At 36.5% G+C, this 21,056-nt stretch overlaps 2 protein-coding genes and 1 pseudogene across 2 annotated transcripts; 1 reads left to right on the top strand and 2 right to left on the bottom strand.

Annotated features, from left to right (window-relative positions):
- Positions 1–235: 235 nt before the first annotated feature.
- LOC111461343 (isoleucine N-monooxygenase 1-like) lies at positions 236–1,910 on the top strand. Its single transcript, XM_023104840.1, has 2 exons — positions 236–1,181; positions 1,266–1,910. Exons 1-2 carry the CDS (start codon positions 240–242, stop codon positions 1,908–1,910), a joined length of 1,587 nt encoding a protein of 528 aa, XP_022960608.1. The 5' UTR covers positions 236–239.
- Positions 1,911–8,718: 6,808 nt separating this feature from the next.
- On the bottom strand, positions 8,719–10,505 carry LOC111461429 (isoleucine N-monooxygenase 2-like). Its single transcript, XM_023104942.1, has 2 exons — positions 9,564–10,505; positions 8,719–9,392 (listed from the first exon to the last, which is right to left on the bottom strand). Exons 1-2 carry the CDS (start codon positions 10,503–10,505, stop codon positions 8,748–8,750), a joined length of 1,587 nt encoding a protein of 528 aa, XP_022960710.1. The 3' UTR covers positions 8,719–8,747.
- Positions 10,506–16,310: 5,805 nt separating this feature from the next.
- Positions 16,311–17,991, bottom strand: LOC111461342 (annotated as a pseudogene).
- Between the last annotated feature and the right edge of the window lie 3,065 nt (positions 17,992–21,056).

Raw genomic sequence — 21,056 nt, 5'->3', positions numbered from 1 at the left:
TTTAATTGTTGTGTACTAAAAGGTTGTGCTGTAAGATAGAAGAGGAAGAGTCCAATAATGATGTGTAAATTACAAAAATGTTGTAGGGCTCACATTTAAAAAATGGGAACAACAATGTCTACAAAGAATTACCATTTCTAGTGAACATATGACTTCCTTATGTGTCCTTCAAGTGCAACTTTCCTATAAATTGGATGCATTCATCCACCGAGAGAACAGCAAGAGAAAGAGAGCTAGCCATGGATGCCTTCTTTGTGCTTCTATGTATGTCTTTCATTTTTGTTATGTTCTCTCAATGTTATTACCGCAAAACAAAGCATTCAAATGGGGAAGCAGCTGAGCTCCCACCAGGCCCTAAGCCATGGCCTCTCGTGGGCTGCCTCCCAACAATGTTGACCACCAACATGCCAACCTACAAATGGATCCATGCAGTAATGAAGCAATTCAACACTGAAATTGCATGCATACGTCTTGGAAGTACTTACATAATTCCTGTATCTTCTCCAGAGATCGCTCTTGAGTTTCTTAAAATAAATGATTCTATCTTTGCATCACGTTCTTGTATTTCCAACACCGTTGGTATGTTAAGTCATGGATATCTCACCACCGCCCTTTCACCGATGGGAGAACAATGGAGGAAGATGAGAAGAATTCTTACATCAGAGATATTCAATCCATCAACTCTCCATCGAATGGTTGGCCATAGAAACATCGAGGCTGATACTCTTTTACGCTATGTATTTAGCCAAACAAGTAATAGAGATGGAGGAGTGGTTAATATTAGAAGCATAACACAACATTATTGTGGTAACATAATGAGAAGAATGATATTCAATAAAAGATACTATGGCAAAGGAAGAGAAGATGGAGGGCCAACTTTTGAAGAGGAAGAGCATAATCAAGCATTATTCACAATGATCGAGTATATTTATGCATTTTCTATATCGGATTTCGTACCTTGGTTGAAGCCATTTGATTTAGATGGACATCAAAAAATTATGAAGAAAGCTTTGAATGTTGTTCAAAAGTATGATGAACCTATTATAGACGAGAGAGTTCAAAGATGGAAAGATGGGAAAATGGAAGGGGTGAAGGACGACATTCTTGATATCCTCATTTCACTCAAAGATGAAAATGCAAAACCAATGCTATCTGTCGCAGAGATTAAAGCTCAAATCACGGTAAACAATGTTTTCAAACATCAAAATTTTTTTATTTTAGACACAAACTTAAATTTTTAATCTAACATTGATGATCGATAATAGGAGTTACAAATCGCAGCCATAGATAATCCATCAAATATTGTTGAATGGGCAATGGCAGAGTTAATGAATGAACCAAAAATTCTGGAAAAAGCCATGGAAGAATTGGACAAAGTAATTGGAAGAGAAAGGGTTGTTGAAGAATCTGATATCCCAAATCTCAAGTACCTCACCGCTTGCATTAGAGAAACATTTCGAATTCATCAATTTTCGCCTTTCAACCTTCCTCATGTCTCAAACTCTGACATCACTATAGCTGGTTATTTCATCCCAAAAGGTAGTGAAGTGTTTCTCAGCCGTATAGGTCTAGGCCGAAACCCAAGGACTTGGGAGGATCCAATGAAGTTTAATCCAGAGCGTCACATGAAAGATACAACAACGGAATTGGGATTATTAGAACCCAACCTGCGATTCATTACCTTCAGTAGAGGGAGAAGAGGGTGCCTTGGTAGCTCACTCGGCACTACCATTACTATGATGCTATTTGCAAGACTTCTACAAGGCTTTTCATGGAGCTTACTGCCAGGAATCACAAAGATAGACTTCTCCGAAGCTGATGAACTCTCTCTCCCAAAGCCATTGCATTTGCATGGAAAGCCACGCTTATCTCATGTTATGTACCCTAGGCTTATTTATTCTCAAGGGTAAGTGTTATGTGTTAGGAATCACGACTCTCTACAATTGTATGATATTGTCCACTTTGAGCATAAGTTCTCATGGCTTTGTTTTGAGCTTTCCAAAAGGCCTCGTACCAATGAAGATGTATTATTTTACTTATAAACTCATGATCATTCCCTAAATTAGCCCACGTGAAACTCACTCCCAACAATCCTCAACATTATGGATATTTAGTCTTGAATTATAGTTTACTATATATATATATCACATTTGTCTTCTATGGCTTATCATAGATATTATATTTATCATTTTATTGTATTGTAGACAAATATCTTGTATCTATTTATTGTTCTTTCCATATCTTTTGCAATTTATTTGATTCTCTATATGATTATGATTATAAATAGAGAACTTTTGAAGCATATAAGTAGGGGTAGTTTTAGCAAATATTCTCATGGTATCAGTGTTGTTTCGGTTTAGCAACCCCGATCATTTCTTTTCAATGGCTTTTGAATCCTCTAATCATCTTCTTCTCCACCACCACTGTTGGCTTTGACGCTGCAGGGGCAGTCGTCATGGCTTCCGCAGACGGAGCCGATTGATTACTCTTCGGCTCCACCTTTTTGGCCTCAAAATAATCCTTTGCAGGCCCTTCATTCGTCATGTTTTGTACATGCAACCTCACATTCTCAAACACAATCAATTTCCCCTTGGCCAACATAGCCTCTTTCATTTTCTTCCCAATCGCCCCTTCATACTTCACACCCTAACTTCACAATCCTCATAGCGTTCTCATTTGAAAAATAGGGAATTTTGACAAAACCATCGACCTTCTACATGAAAGAAAATAATAGAAGGGGAGAAGGAAGACACACAAATGAATTTTTCCCCTTTTTGTGGTGTGTTACTAACTTGACACCATTTTTCTTGTATAATAAAAAAAATAACACAGTTCTTGTTACAAAATCACCTCCCACTACTTCCTACAAATTAGTTCTACTTTTCTACTACTTCCACTCTTCTGGTGGATATCCCCAACCTTTTTTCATAGAGAAATAAACAACAAAATAAAATAAATAGTAACATTTATTTTTAGCCAAAAACTTATGAAGGAAAAGAAATAAATAAAATAAGCTTAAAACCAACCATCACTCCCCTAAACTTATTAAACTATGCTGACTTTCTTCATGCCAATTTTCTCTCTTAACTCGAGGAACTGTTGTCTTGCAAACAGCTTTGTCAGAATATCCGTCAATTGTTCATCTGTGTTCACATATTCCAATTCAATAGCTTCAATTTGAACACATTGGCGAATAAAATGAAACCTAGTATCGATGTGCTTACTTCGATCATGGTAGACAGGATTTTTCGCCAATGCTATAACTGACTTGTTGTCAACATTAAGCTTGGGTTTTACATGCAGTTGACTGATGTTACTTAAAATTCTGCCCAACCAAACTCCTTGACATGTTCCAGCAGTTGCGGCTATATACTCAGCCTCGTATGATGTCAAAGCCACCACCTTCTGCTTCTGCTTCTGCGATACCAAGGTTATTGGATTTACTCCCAAATAGTACAACACTCCGGTTGTACTCTTCGTATCATCAATATTTTCAGCCATATCACTATCGCTAAATCTTACTAGCTCCACATTCAACTTCTTATAAACACAATCAACACTTAGAGTACCTTTCACATACCTTAATATTTGTTTTACTGCTGTGAGATGTGAAGTTGTTGATTCCTCCATGTATCTACTAATCACACCAACTAAGTAGGTTATGTCGGGCCAGGTATTAACTAGATAACGTAAGCTTCCAATAACACTTCTGTAAAGTGTTTTGTCAACCGCACGTTCTCCATTCCCATGTTTGCTCATCTTCATTCTTGGTTCCATGGGAATCGAACTAAGAATTGCACTCCCCCATTCCTAGCTTCTTTATGATTTTCCTTGCATATCCGGCCTGTCATAAAGTGATTGATTCACTGCTTTATCGCACCTCAATACCCAAGTAATAGCTCAAAAGTTCAAGATTGCTCATCTCGAATTTCTGCTGCATCTCTTCCTTCAACTGAGCTATAATTTGTCTGTTTAAGCTGGCTATGATTAAGTCATCCACATATGTACCGATTATCACTGCTTCAACTCCATTAATTTTCATGTAGACAACATATTCTTGTGGACATCTAACAAAACCAAGCGACTGCAAACATTGACAAGTTTAAAATTCCAGGCCCTTGGAGCCTGTTTTAATCTATACAAGGCTTTACATAGTTTTAATACCATGTTTGGATTTTCCTTGTCAACGAACCCTTCTAGTTGAACAACATACACCCCCTCTTCTAACACACCATTTAGAAAAGTTGTCTTCACATCCATTTGATGTACTTCCCAATTCTTAATTGCTGCATAGGCTAGAGTTAATCTCACTGTTTCTAACTTGGCCACTGGTACGAATACTTCACTGTAATCTACACCAAACTACTATGCATATCCCTTTGCCACGAGTCTCGCCTTATGTTTCATGATCCCTCCATCTAGATTTTTCTTTAATTTGAAAATCCATTTGATGTCGATTGCTTTAAGATTCTTCGGCAAATCTATGAGTTCCCACGTTTTGTTTTTTTTCAATGGAGAGAATTTCAGACTTCATGACATTCCTCCAGTTTTCATTCTTAGCACTTCCTCATATGAGGTTGGCTCGTCTATAGAAAAAAAAACAAAGGCCCACTACTTCCTCCTCTGCTTTGTTCAGTTCTCTATAAATATCTCCTAGAGATCTAAACTTTTTCGGCGTCGATGAGCTTGATGATGATGCTGTTAAATTAAAACTCACTAATTTGTGAAGTAAATCTCACACACACTAATGATAGAACGCTCCGATACCACTTTGTGAAAATACTACTCGCATATTTGTGAAGGAGATGTCGAGAGAGAAGAGACAAGGAGACAAAGAGCACTGATTTTATCATAAAAGCCTTTTTTATTGCTCTGTATTTCTTTGCTCTTTGTTTTTGCCATGATTTATAGGAAAAGATTAGGTATTTATAACTTTTCTAACACTAATAATAAAATGAGAGAAACGCTAACCCTCACTAACCCCTACCATCATTCCCTAAAAAAGCTCTGAGCCTTCTCTTTCACCTGCCTTTTTCAAATTAACTTTCCTAACAGATGTACTTGAGTTAACATTAAGTTTATTTTAACAAAAATAACCTTTAGCATTTTAAGTTTATTCCAACAAAACTCCCCCATTCATCGATTCCACCTGCGCTGTTTTCGTTTTCTCAAGCTCAGTCGTGGTTTCTTTTCGAGCTCAAGCTCTCTGTTATCCAGTTGTTCATCCTTCTTCAATTTTCTCGTCTCTGATATCGTGATTTCGCTAAATCCGCTGCATATCACCTCATTTCCAATAGTTTTCATCGCCTCACGACTACCACCATCATCTTTCGTACCGCCGTGTTCTTTTGTTTTCAGCTCTTCATTTTGGACCATCAAGAGAATGTCTTTGTTTGTTACGTCATCCAAAGCTAGGTTGATTGTTTCTTCTACCTTTTTCTCGGCTCGACAATCTCTTGCAAAATGCCCCACTCTGCCACAACTGTAACATTTGTTAGAGTTACAATCATTCGCAGAGTAACCATATTTTTTACATTTATAGCACTGAATATTGTAGTAAGTTGATCGGTCACCTCTTCCTTGACTGCGTCCTCTTCCACACCAATTTGCTTGGCTTGACTTGACTGTCTCTTCTCCTTATAATGTCCTTCATTACTACTACCTTGACCACCTCAACCTTTTCATCTTTGATTGATGCCTTTGTTTGAAGTGCTTGATCGAGTGTTTCCTCCTTCTTTTTCTTACGTTGCTCGTGTGCCTCGAGAGAACCGGCGAGCTCATCGACCGTGAACGTCGCTAGGTCCTTTGACTCTTCTATCGCACATACAACATTCTCGAAGTTGTTGGTTTATGTCCTCAAGATCTTCTCACAACCTGTGTCTCGGGTAACATTTCTCCGTTTCGATTTAGTTGGTTTACCACAGTCTGAACATGCGTGATGTAGTCAGATACATTTTCTGACTCCTTCATCTTCATGCTCTCCAACTCGCCATGAAGAGTTTGGAGACGCACTTGCTTGATTCGGTCTGTTCCTTTGAACACTTTTTCTAAAGTATCCCACGCTTCTTTTGAAGTATTTTCCCTGACAATCTTCTCAAAGCCCAACTGGTCAACGGCCCAGAACAGCATGTATAATACCGCGTTATCGTTTGATCGCAATTCTTTTAACGCCTTGTTTTTGTGCCGCCGTATAACTCGTGGTATCCTTTGGTTCTTCGAAACCTTCTTTGACCACCACCCATGCATCTTGTGAACCGAGAAGAGCTTTCATTTGAATGCTCCAATTCTCATAGTTCATCTTCATTAATCGCGGTAGCGACATTTGACCCATCATATTCACCATCGGCTCTGATACCAATTTATTAAAATAAAACTTTTCTAATTTATGAAGTAAATCTCACACACACTAACGATAGAACGCTTTGATACCACTTTGTGAAAATACTACTCGTGTATTTGTGAAGGAGATGTCGAGAGAAGAGAGACAAGCAGACAAAGAACACTGATTTTATCAAAAAAGCCTTTTCTATTGCTTTGTATTTTTTTGCTCTGACTTGACTGAAAAGGATTAGGTATTTATAACTTTTCTAACACTAATAATAGAATAGGATGAGAGAAACGCTCATAAACCCTACCAACTTTTCTTTGACTTGCCGTCTTCAAATTAACTTTCCTAACAAATTTACTAAAGTTACATTAAGTTTATTTTAACAAAACTAACCTTTAGCATTTTAAGTTTATTCCAATAGATGCATTTGAGACGTTGATAAAGTTATAGGACGAATTTTCCCTTTGCCTTTCATCTGGATCAACTTCGATTTGTTCAATATTCCTCTCCTCTGTTCTACTCTGTTTTTCTGAAATTTGAACAGTGAAAGTTCCTCTTTGTTCATCATCACCGTTTGTGATTTCTTCTCAACACCACTTTTTCTCCTCTTCGAACAACACATCCCTGCTCACCATAATTTTGTTCTTCTGTGGATCCAATAGTCTGTAAGCTTTGGTTCCATCTTCATTCCCAACATAATTGTCTTCACACTCCTATTAACAAGTTTGGAAGGTGTGAATATATATTATTGGCATGAGCAAGACGCTTCGTTTGAGGAATCATCTTCTATCACACCGGTGCTTTGGCTCCTGTCACTTGATTCCTGTCTCATTTTTTGATCTCTCTCTTCTTGAGAGCTCAATCTCTAGGTGAGACATGATTGAAAACAGGCCTTGATCTTGTAGCTCTAATACCAAATGAAAGAAAATGACAGAAGCGGAAAAGGAGCAAAGACATAAATTAATTTTTCTTCTTTTGTGTGGTGTGTTACTACACCATTTTTCTTATATAATAAAAAAATAACACATTTCTTGCTACAAATCAATTACCACTCCTTCAACTAATCCCACTAATCCCACTTAGTAAGAATTAGTTCCACTCTTACTCTAATCCAAACACCTAGCCTTTTTAATGGAGAAATAAACAACAAAATAAAATAAATACTAACAACTATTTTTAGTCAAAAACTTATAAAACAAAATAAATAAATAAAACAAGTTTATAACCAACCCGACAGAGATTTACCTTCGAAATCCGGGCACCAAACTGGCCTCCTCGGCAAAATCAACTCCTTCGCCCACTGTGGCAACTCTTCCAGCTTCACCACCATCTTCGTCCGTTGCTCCGGGAGGCGTGGCTCCCTCCATCCATTGAAACTGCAGCACCTGCTACGACACCAGCTACTTCTCCTCCAGCTCCGCTCATGGCATTGGTGGTGCTGTGAACAGAATCGCTGTCTTTGGATCTATCATTGTGGCTCTTCACCCACTCCTGATGGTCTCTTTATTAGTCAGTTAAAATATGCTTAACATATTTTTACTAGTGCTCATTTGGTTGGTAGCAAACTCGTCCACAAGGCGCAAACCTCATCCATCTCTACCCCACTTTTTCTTTCTTCGTCTAAAATACACCCCGGAGTCCGCATTCTCAGTTTCTGCCCTCTTCTTTTTCTCTTGTTTTGACTGCCACCATATTTAACCTTCCTTCTTCACAGCCACCATCAAATCCTCCCTTTGTCTCTTGCTCTTCTCTCATAATAGAGCCATCACCCTAATTCTAAAGCCTCTACCTTTCATCTCTATAGTCCACAACCCATGTTTGTTTCTCAACACTTGGTTGCTCGTTCTCCTTTCTCTGATTCTACTCTCTATCGACCTCTCTTTGAATGCTTCAAATCCAAGCTTCACGTTTGTTCAAATCCGACGCTCAGCATGCGGGGTGTTAAGGATATTTAGTCCTGAATTATAGTTTACCATATATATCATATTTGACCCTTTATTACCGGCAAATATATAAATATTTTCCTTCCATTATGGCTTAACATAGCTATTATATTTTTCATTTTATTATACGCAAATATTTAGATATTTTCCTTCTATTAGGGTTATATTATATTTACTTGCAAATATATTTATCTTTTTCCTCATCCTTTGGAATTCATTTGATTTAGTAAATAGTATTAGTAAGAAGAGGATCATATAACCTATGCAAAGCTATCTCTCCAAGATTTGTTTCTCAAAAACAAATCGTTCAAAGGGATATTGGTTGAAATATTTTGTTATATTGGTTGAAAGATTAGTTATATTTTGAAAATCTCATTTATGTCTAAAAAGTGGGAGACTACATAGAAATCAAACACACAAAAATAAGGAATATAAGTAGTTGTTTTTATTCGGTACACAATGTCGTCTTAGTTAGGCTATGCATCATGATGAACAAGCCTTGGGTACATAATATGAGATAGACGTGGTTGTGCATGCAGATGCAATGGCTTCGGGAGAGAGAGTTCATCAGCTTCCGAGAAGTCTATCTTTGTGATTCCTGGCACAAAGCTCCATGAAAAGCCTTGTAGAAGTCTTGCAAATAGCATCATAGTAATGTTAGTGCCAAGTGAGCTACCAGGGCACCCTCTTCTCCCTCTACTGAAGCTCATGAATCGCAGGTTGGGCTCTAATAATCCCAATTCCACTGTCCTATCATTTAGGTGACGCTCTGGATTAAACCTCATTGGATCCTCCCAAATCCTTGGGTTTCGACCTAGACTTATACGGCTGAGCAACACTTCACTACCTTTTGGGATGAAGTAACCCGCCACTATGATGTCCGTGTTTGAGACATGAGGAACGTTGAAAGGTGAAAATGGATGAAGTCGAAATGATTCTCTAATACAAGCAGTGAGGTACTTGAGATTTGGGATATCATATTCCTGGACTAGCCTTTCTCTTCCAACTACTTTGTCCAATTCTTCAATGGCTTTTTCGAGAATTTTCGGTTGGTTTAGTAACTCCGCCATTGCCCATTCCACTGCGTTCGAAGGATTATCTATCGTTGCAATTTGTAGCTCCTATTATTGGGAACACTTCACTATCAGTATTAACAATATGATTGATTTCATCCACATTAGATTAAAAGTTTAAGTTTGTGTCTAAAATGCTCGTAAATTTAAAATTTTATGAGCATTTAAAATTTTATGTCTGACAAATCCTGAAATTTAATGTTTGAGAACATTGCTTACCGTGATTTGAGCTTTAATCTCTGCGACAGATAGCAATGGTTTTGCATTTTCATCTTTGAGCGAAATAAGGATATTGAGAATGTCCTCCTTCACCCCTTCCATTTTCCCATCTTTCCATCTTTGAACTCTCTCGTCTATAATGGGTTCATCATACTTTTGAACGACATTTAACGCATTCTTCATAATTTTTTGATGTCCATCTAAATCAAATGGCTTCAACCAAGGCATGAAATCCGATGTAGAAAATGCATTAACATGCTTAAGAATTGTCAACAATGCTTGATTATGCTCTTCTTCTTCAAAAGTTGGCCCTCCATCTTCTCTTCCTTTGCCATAGTATCTTTTATTGAATAGCATTCTTCTGATTATGTTACCACAATAATGTTGTGTTATGCTTCTAAGATTAACGACTGCTCCATCTCTATTACTTGTTTGGCTGAAAATATAGCGTAGAAGAGTATCAGCTTCGGCATTTCTATGGCCAAGCATTCGATGTAGAGTTGATGAATTGAGTATTTCTGAAGCAAGAATTCTTCTCATCTTCCTCCATTGTTTTCCCAAAGGTGAAAAGGCGGCAGTAAGATATCGATGGCTTAAGGTATCGACCGTGTTGGAAATGGAAGAACGTGATGCAAAGATAGAATCATATGTCTTAAGAAATTCAAGAGCAAGTTGTGGAGAAGCCACAGGAATTATGTAAATACTTCCAAGACGTATGCATGCAATTTCAGCGTTGAATTGCTTCATTACTGCATGGATCCATTGGTAGGTTGGCAAGTTGGTGGTCAACATTGTTGGGAGGCAGCCCACGAGAGGCCATGGTTTAGGGCCTGGTGGGAGCTCAGGTGCTTCCCCATTAGAATGCTTTCTTTTGCGGTAATAACATTGAGAGAACATCACAAAAATGAAAGGCATGAATAGAAGCACAAAGAAGGCATCCATGGCTCTCTTTCTCTTGCTGCTCTCTCCGTGGACGAATGCATCCAATTTATAGGAAAGTTGCACTTAAATTGACACACAACTTTTACTATGGTTGCTGTTACTAAATACCGAATATATTTTTAACACCAACCATCTATTATTGTAGAACTATAAAATGAATCCATAATATATGAATAATGGAGTCCTTGCTAAAAACGTGAAAAGTAAGATAAAAAAACAACGAAATTTTTTAAAATTCGAACTGAAATATACAAAAACAATATAATCTTTAAAAAAAACATAGGAATGGCACTATCTTTAAACGAAACATACACAAAATATAAACAAATATTATTATGTTTAAGACTTAGACTATGATCTATTTTTACCTATAATTTTGATGTACTGAATCTAAAACTTGAAAACATATTCATTAATAACGTTTTGAATGAAATTCTATTAGATGGTAAAAATTAAAAATTGCAACATTTTATTTAAATTTAAATTTAAGTTTATGAATGCAACTATTTATCCACGTTTAAAATGTAATGTACATTTGAATTTGAGCCAAAATAAATGAAGAGATAAAGAATATATATATGAGTGGCTACCATTGAACTGATATTGTGTGTCAGGGAGCTGTGTACCTTGTGACTATTTGTGTGTTCTTTTTTTATTTATTGGTACAGCATTTAATAAAGCATATTTTTTAAATGGAGGGATTTTTTTCCTTTTTTTTTCTTCTTCTAACCATCCATGTCTAAGATTCAAAAATTGATATTGTGTCGGGATTGGGGACAGGTACTGTTGTCTTTTCATAGTTGAGGTAGTGGCTTCTGTCTCGTCTTTGACCTTTAATTTGGGTTCTTTTCTTTTAAAACATTTTTAACATTTATTGGTTCAACACATTACGACACACATAGAATTCAAAATATGGATAGAACATTTTTCTACGACCTAATTACATTACTTATTTTCTTTTCTTTTTAGAGTGAAGACTACGACGCAGTTTTTTCAACTTTAGACGATCTTTTGACTTAGCTTATTGTCACCCTAATTGATTAAATTAAATTGGATAATATTTGTGTTAAGGACTAAATTAGAAATTAAAATATAATTTAAGAGTTTAAACTATATTTTAACAAAAGAAATGGGAGGAGAGATACATTTAATAATGACAAAGGTTAGAAAATTAAAAATTAAATCAAGATATGTTTTAGTTAGGTTTTTGATATGAACCCGGAGATATTAATCATACAATATACTTCAATAAATGATAAGATAAAGAATCACTACAAGGGGAATAAGATTCGGATTACCTTGTTGATCGAATATCTTAAGGCAAGAACATTGTTTGAGATTCAAATCACTCCACAAGTAAGATCGATCATGTCTAGCTTGAATGATTCTTGTTGATCACACATCTCAACGCAAGAAAACTTGTTTGAGATTCGAATCACTCCACAAGCAAGATTGATCATGTCTAGCTTAAATGATTCTACATGCAATCTAAACTACTTAGAATTGCAAGAAACTTAGTCATTGGCTAAAGAAAGCTTCTAACATCCATACTTAATAGCCATAATTAACCATTATGTCATTGTAACCGTCTTAAAATACATTAATCAAATACAATAACTCTAAATTACTCTAAATTGTAATCCACCCCAAATTTATACCATGAAACTTCATTCTTCTTCAACGGGAAATGAATTGAAATATCTTTTGACAATTTCAACAATATTTTCTTCATATCTTCATTGAAGTATATGGTATGATTGATGTCTCTTAGTTCATATCAGTTTATTTTGAAAAAATTGAACAAGAATTACCTTTTTAATTTAATATTTAAATTTTTAGTTAAATGGTCATAAACTTTATAAGAAAAAAAAAACATTCCACGGTAAGGAATCACTTCAAGAGAAAGTAAGATTCAGATTATCTTATTGATATGAACATTAGTTTGTCGAATCACTCAACAAATAAGATCTAAAATAGTAATGATAATATGTATTTTTGTATTTATTTGGTGTTGTGTTTATTAATAATAATAAGGATAAGAATAAGAATGATAATAAAATCTGTAAATAAGGAAATTTAAAAAAGAAAAAATGGAAACCGAAAACACAGCATCTAGCTGCTGTAATGGAGGAAAAAGGGGAATGGACGAGTGGGGTGTAGGTGTTGGGATGATGAAGGGTTTGCTAGTTGGTGTTGGTAGCAAGATAGGGAGTTGATTTGGATTTAAAACGAAGAGCAGTAAAGAAACGAAATCCCGAAAACAGAGGAGGAAAAAAATTATGAGATTTCAAGTTTGGTTTGCTTAAATTTGATTGTCAATTGAGAGTAAAGAAAGAGGGGTTGTTGCTGAGGAATCCTTTGAGGAAGGGGACACGGCCACGAGCTGAATCGAACGATTATTTGAAGGTAACGCAAAACCCATATCACCGAACCTTTAAATCGCGATATCTTGGTCTATACTGCATAATAAATTATGAAATAGGGCTTGTTAGAACCGTAATAAGGAGATTATAAAGTTGTAGAAGAATTCGGAACGTACGGTACACGCAAGGCGCGTGGGAGGTCGCGACTGTGCAAGGACCAGGCGCGTGAAAAAAACCAGCCCAAACTTGTGCTGGCGTGTGAGAGCGCGTGTAAAGCTATTTTGATTCCCAATGTATCCCGTTAACTCCTATTGACCTGTTCTATCAAAATTGGTCTGTACTTATCTTGAAAATGGTGAAATCCCCATAAAAAAGATTTCTCACACGTCCAAAGTCATGTGTTGCTCTATAATTGGTACCACACGGAAATAAATGGACTCTTATGTTTCTATCATCTTCGATGTTCCCGGCGACTACAAGTGTGGGAAAGACTATTACGATCCATGTCAAAGATTTGAAATCTAGATTCAACGCTTGAATGTCCCTGACATTCCCTTGCATCCCGTGCGACATGATCACGTTACTTATTCCTCGATTCTTAAGATTATAGACTATCCCTAAAAACTAACAAAAGTTTTTCAGACATGATTTGTCCTCACGCCGACCCATACCCAGGATTTAGAATTCAAATTCAGTACTTGATAGCCCCGACATTCTCCGACATCTTCGACATTAGAACATTAACCAAATATTTTGGTCCTTTCTACAATAGCCTTCATAATCTTGTTTTGCATCTTGTTTTCAAAGAAAAGAAAAAAAACCAGCACTCTTATGGGCATGATCGTGATGTTTTAAGGATATTTGAAATTTTATCTATTTAGTATTTGAAGTTTAAATTTTGTGTCCAATACTTTTATTTTAAAAATATTTAACATAAAAGTTCAGAATTTATTAGACACTTTTAAAAATTCATAAATTAAATAGAGGTTAATTTCAAAAGAAAATAACTCAAGAAAATATATCTCCAACAAAAATGGTAGACATGAATCCCCACAAACAAATATATCATGATTGAACTACTTGGCAAGTCATTTGGGAATGGTGCAAGGTAGCATCGTTGATAATAAAATTACATTCTCACTAAAGACGATAGATAACAGAAAATTAAATCACTTGTTAGATCTTATGTTGGAGGCGATTTCATGCACTAAAATGACAAATCAGTCGAGCTTTGGGTCTGAGGACCCAAATTTTTATGATGAGTGACCATCCATGTTTCTCCAACACGCCCTGTCTTGACACATAACATCATGCACCTAAAAAGGAAATAAATAAGGATGAGTATAAAAATTATATTCAGTGAGCCACCTACTTGTAGACTCTCATTGCATTCTAGAAGTAACAGATTTCTACAGGCTTCTCATTGGACGTCTGGTTCTAGTCTTATGCCCTTGGGGCTATTCTGGTCTCCATCATATCATTTTAAACCCTGAGATTTCCTAATGTCGCGTTGTGAATGATTGATGACCTTCTGTGAGGTGCTACCTTAGGCATGTTTCTTATGAGAATATATGGTGTCTTACCTAGGGGTTAGCTGGCACCTCTCAGGTCCGTAAAGTCACCCTCATTGGGGGGCATGACCCCTCCCATCCAGCTAATGAGCTATACGACGTGGTCTCTTGTTCCACGTGCGGGAATGATTTAGCATTAGTTGGGTTTCGATCAGAAACTCCTAGTTTCCCATGAAGCTTTGACACCATTCACATAACTCGTAGCCTAAGGACAACTCTTAACGTGTTTTATAAACTAGTGGTGGTATGTTAGACTAGTAAAGTTAAGTCTAAATTTAGTAATGAGTCATCCTAACCATAATTCCCTACTCTTAACCTATTACTTGTTCATTGAAATTAACTGCTTGTGCACACATTACTTAACTAGAATCATCCTACAATATCTTATACAAAATAGAGACACATGTTCAACGAGAGCATAACATCTATCAAGTACACAAAATGTAGATCACAATTTCCCATCTTTCCTTCAATATAGAATAATCATATGATAAGTGGAAATATAAAGCATAATAGCATTTGTCAGACATTCTACAAATTTGCTTGCATACTCCTAACATTCCATAATACCTAGGTCCATTTCATGGAGAGCTAACGACATAGAGCATGTATGCAACCAAGCAAATCTTACACAAGTATTTCTACAAAAATATGAATGATGCATGCTATTTCATTTGACGTTTCTACAAAAATATAATTAGAATTAGGATTGGGGTAATAGTCGAACAAACGGAAGTTGAACGGGTTGAAAATTCACTTACACGCGCCGACATGTGCTTCCACGCGTCGAGGGAGGAACCTACTCACATGATTCAAACGCGAGTGCCATGCGCAGAGGAAAATCTACAGTCGTTGGTCACAGACCAAATCGGGTAGCATTTCACGTCAAATCACCAGTCAACCGAATCAACGGGTTGCGGATCGAATCGAGTCGGTTTGTAGGTTGCAGGTCGGATTAGTGCTGCAGCAAGCCGCGTGACACAGAATGAACGGAGCCACATTGCTCCACGCGGCATTGGAAGCGTAGTTCTACCAGAGCCTGATGCACGTTCTCTCGACGGTTGACACTACATGCCAGAGTTTTTCTCTCTCCTCTTAGTAGGTGAAACTTGAAACTTTTTCCATTAATTTTTTTGAATTTACATTTTTGTATGGTTTGATTTTGAACTCAAATCAAGACAATTTCTTTCCCAAAGATGTAGTTTCCATCTATGCACTAATATTTTTTTTGAATTTTAGACACCATCACAAACGAAGTTATGGACGTCGGAAATAGGTACGTTACTTTCTCATATCGTTCTTGGAAGAGCTCTTGTGATAGCAATTTCGGTCAAGATTTCGGCCAAGTTCCTTTACGAAATCTGTGAAGAATCTTCTGTAAATGAACATATCAAAATTTCAAACTTCGATTTACAAAGGAAACTCTTGAATCTGAAGAAGAACACTCAAGATCTTACCTCGTAGATCCTCTCGATTCTTGACAGAAATTAAGACTTCGGTCTCTCGAACCTTTCTATTCTTCCAAGAAATGAGTCGTTGCAACTAGATTGTGACTAGAAGAGATTTTCAATGGTGATCCGATAAGTTTTTCAACGGTTCTATCTTCCTTCCCTCTTCAAGTTCTCTCAAACTCTCTCTATAGTCTTCCGGTAGGATTCCACATGATTAATAATTTTGATTTTTTTTTCTTGTAATTTGGAAATATAGATACAAAATATTAGCTTTAACAAATAATTATATTATAATTATACTAAATTTATATTTTATTAAGTTTATTGAACTTATTTTACATATACACCTTGTGATAATAATCACATTTCACATTACAAATATAAAAATAGTTTCATCAGTTCCTCGACTTGATTTCAAAATTATTCGTAAACTTGACTTGAAAGGCGTGGGCCTAAAACAACTTCCAAGAAGTTTTTTTTTTTAAAGAGTTAATATGAACCCCTCTTCCATAGTAAGTATTTCTTCGGATGGTCTACCAATTTCAAATTCATGAAGTAGACTTGCAAGAATAAGATGCATAAGTTGAAGGGAAAATGAGATTCCGGGACACATCCTTCGACCACTTCCAAATGGCATTAGTTGCACATTTTGTCCTCTCATATCAAACTTTGTGTGGTTTGTTAGAAACCTTTCTGGTCGAAATTCATAAGGATTCTCCCAAATTTCTGGGTCTGTTTGTAGCTTATGAACGTTCACTATTAGACGTGTCTTTGCAGGGATGTGACAGCCTGAAACTGTACAATCTTCTACAGATTCACGAGGGAATAACAACGGCATTATAGGATACAAACGCAATGTCTCTTTCACAATAGCTTGGAGATATGGTAAATTTTTTACATCAGATTCTTTCACTTGTCTAGATCTTTCGACTTTTTCATCTAATTCAAGTTGGGCTTTCTTCAATGATTCTTCGTTGTCGAGGAGTAAAGAAAGAACCCATGTCATAGTTATCATTGTAACGTCACCTCCACCCAATATTACGTTCTACACAATATCATAATTTAATTTGGTTTGTTATTCATTCTCAATTAGGCATCTACATAAGATGTCTTTATGAACTAAAATAGAAACATATATGCTTACCAAACAAGTGGCTTTGGTGACCGTGTCGACATCAAAACCAACCAACTCTCCGGCATCGTTGATAGTAGAGAGCATCCCATCCATGAAGTCATGCTCCATTGTGATCACTCCACCTTCACCCAAATTCTTCTTCTTTTCTCGATGCTCTTCGACCCATTTAGCAAGCCTCTCATCCAGCACCTTCGCCGTCTTCTTCATGGCCTTCTTATACCCTCCAACATCCAACCAACTTAGAAATGGAAACCAATCTGAAGGAACAAATGCCCCAAACAGTTCAAGAAGATCCCTTAACGCCTCTCTATACTGCACCGCATCACTGCCTTCGAAATCAGTGCTGAATCGCTTTCCCACCACCATCTTGAATATTGTATTCAAAGTTAGGTCCCCAAACCACGCCTTCATCTCCACCAACACTTTCCCACTTGACCCTTTATTTATGCTGTCGGCACATGACTCATGCAGTTTCTTGATCGAGCTTTAAACCTCGGATATTCTAATGTGTTGGAGCTGCTCGAGGCGGTGGTTCGTGAGGAGTTTAAGCGTGGTTATTTTGCGTACATGGCGCCAATATGGACCGTAGGAGCTAACCCCCATCGCTGCGTAGTTGTAGCCAAGCAGCTCTGAGGCCAGAGATTTTGAGCGGGAAGCGAAGATTGTATCGTTTGTTGTGAAGCACTCTCGCGCTATTTCCCAACTGCTCACGATAAGGGCTCTACTCATGCCTAATCTTATGGTGAAGATTGGTCCGTAGGCCTCGGCCATTTTGGCTAAGGTTGTGTGGGTTGGCTCGGTTGTACTTAGTTTATGGAGGTGGCCTATCACTGGCAAAGCACCGCCGGCTTCAGGTGGGAGTCTTTTGTTGGTGCGATGAGTGCTGGATGTCCATGGAATATGAAAGAGAGCATAGAGAAATAGGAGAAGGGCGAAGTTTGCAGCTAAGATGTGAGTAAGTTCAATACAAAGTTATACGGCATCAACTTAAAGCATATCTATGAGTACTAAATGCATAATTTGTAGAACAATTGAGATATTTGTTCAACCTAAGACCTCTAATTCAATCTTTTGCTCTTTAATCAATCCTTGTGTTTGAAGTACTTTATTACAAACAAATTGTCCTCTCAAACCCAACCAAGACAACTCAAACGGTCTACTCCGAATCCATATGTACAAAATAGAAGTACCAATCGCAATCCCTCGTGATTGTATAGAAAATTGCAGTACTAATCTTCAATACCTTCATAGAGACCCACTTGTTCGAGAAAATCTTAATAAATTTCAATCGATAAGATTGCTAACCAGCGGATGTTACTTGAGTTGAAAAAGTGGGGAATTTGGTTCCACTATAAAATGAGAGGTTTGTTAATAAACTTCAACCATTAATTCGAAGCCAGATGGAGAATACATCCTGATTGGCTCCAGGCAACATTTTGACTAATCCGACTTAGGTTTGATACGTTCGGACCTTTTCCTACTACTTTCAATTCGGAAGCATTTAAGGTAATATACCTATCTATTAGTGTTTAAATTTTTTAAAGTAAAATTTAAATTATTTTATGCGAAATTAGGTTTAGCTATTTTAAATTATTTGAAGTTAAAGAAAAAAAAATGAGTGTGGGACTCATTAAGTAGAATTAAATTTCAGAAAGCAGCGTTAAGCTAGTACCAAGGAGTCGTAGTAGTTTTGGCCCATACCAATAAAGTAAGTGACCCTACTATCGGCACGGTCGGAAGAATTATCTTATCTATGATGACACGTGTCCACATGTGTTTGATATATTGTGTAGTGATGATGTGATATATTGTGATAATAGGTTACATAACGACGATACGATATGTTATGATGATGTAATATGTTATGATGATACGAGATGTATGACAATACGATACATTATGATGATACCTCATGTTACGATGATATGTATGTATGAGATGTCATATTGCACTATGACATGTATATGCTCAGCAATGAAATGTATGACATGCTTCATCATGTATGTCAATTAAGAGTTTTTTTTTTTATGCACAACTCCAAAATAGTGTTATGAATGATGTAATGCATGAAAGCTTATGCATTAGGGTAATATGTGAGGAATGTATGAGGTCGTGCTACATGGACGATTAGGATGAAAAGTATAGGGACATGCATACATAACTTCAGGATACTTATCCTTTTATAATGAATAAGGACGTGTACACTATAATGATGAGATGACCATCATGCTTGACATGATACACGACGGTCATTGTATCTTCGAACGTCCGGCTACAGCCAACTAGCGCGACCATGCAGGCCTACGGGGTGTGCGAGCACGCCTGATGAGCCCACACTCGCACGTGTGGGTCGTGTGTAGGGAAGTACTACAAGTCCAATTTACGTGCAAAAAATTTATCGATTGTTGTAAATCATTCTCTGCCAAAGCCCTCTTCATGCCCAACCTTAACTGTCTGCAAGTGTCTGCCTTTTTCGCCCACGATATTTAAATGACTCGGGCACACATAGCGGATGGAGGTGACCAACCACAGACCAACCACCGTCGGCTTCAGGTGGTTGTCTCTTCCGCTGAGCGCCAAATTTTTGGGAAATACTAAAGACAGCATACATAGAGAAGTGTTAGTGAAAGAGGGATTGATTGAATAATTGATGAGAAATTAAATTACGAAGAGCAAGAATGCTCCATATTTATACAAAGAATACAAAATGTATTCAGAAAATCTAGCTAAAAATCTGTAGAAAATCTGGTAAACAAATCAAAATAAAATCTAATCTAATCAAAACTAAATCAAATAGAGATTTAATTAGATACTAACTTACACCGATCTGAATAAACGTGATGACAAGAGAAAGATCTTAATCCGGCAATGGCGTTGGCTGAGGAGTGTGATCAGAAGTTCCATTTCTTGCGGTATGAAATTATTGTTACAAGTATTAATGATGATATTAAATCATTAATTAATTAGTATTAAACTAATTAAAATTGCTTATAAGTTGAAGCTCATAATGGATTTTAAATTATAATTATTCAATATAATAATACAAGAGATTAAATTTTTTTTATTGATAATAATGCTTTAGAATTAACCCAAATAATTGTTCTATTATAATTCTTTTTTAGTTATTAACATATTATTTGTTAGGATAGGGACGAAATGGACGAATTATTTTGTTGACGTGAAAAAATGAACCCGAACAAAAAAAAATGGTAATATAGTATTTTTCAAAGTGGCTGTTCAAATGGTCGTCGAATTTCAAACTCGTGAACTAGTTTTGTAAGTGACAAGTGCATAACTTGGATCGCAAACGACATAGCAGGTACGAGTTTTGAATGGGGTCAGCTGCTATTTATATTCGAGTCTAAAATGAAAAAAACAAAAAAAAAAACTAGTTCTAGTTTTTTCTTCTAATTTTGGTTCTTTTGAACATATTTAAGTTTATATATGGTCCCATCTGACGAAATAATAATAATAATACAATTTGAAAAATTTTGTATTCGAAATTAATTTCTCACTCAAATAATTTCAATTATTTCGCATGTGTTTTACGAGTTTTATTTGGTGGACGTGATAGAGATATCTTAATCTTTTTTAAAATGGGGTAATCTTTCTTTTAATGACCTTTCTGTAGATAATATGCACCTTCATCTTTCTCAAACTTTCTTTGATCATCTGACCTACTTTTCGACGTTCATTGAGACTTTCCGCGTTCACCCTTAAACGAGAAGTCGAAAGTGTCAAAAGTGACTACGAAAGTGTCAAAAAGGACTACTGAGGTATCGAAAATGGTATAAAAGAGTCCAAACATATTAGACATGAGCTGGATCAACCGACCTCGAAACGGTTCAAAAACATCAAATTCAAGCCGAATCAACCAAGAAGTCGAGCTGAAGCCATCGTATCTAGACGACTCTAAACTATCCAGGTAGGATGAAAGGGAACAATTATTATGACTTAGTAAAGACAGAACCTCCGCTTTATATTGAGTCTAATTTCTCACTAGATGGGACAAAAAAAAAAAAAAAAAAAAA

Source organism: Cucurbita moschata, unplaced genomic scaffold, assembly GCF_002738365.1.
Source record: "Cucurbita moschata cultivar Rifu unplaced genomic scaffold, Cmos_1.0 Cmo_Scf00025, whole genome shotgun sequence".
Classification (NCBI taxonomy): domain Eukaryota; kingdom Viridiplantae; phylum Streptophyta; class Magnoliopsida; order Cucurbitales; family Cucurbitaceae; genus Cucurbita; species Cucurbita moschata.
Note: the sequence above shows the minus strand (reverse complement) of the source record. Positions and strands in the feature narration are given on the sequence as shown.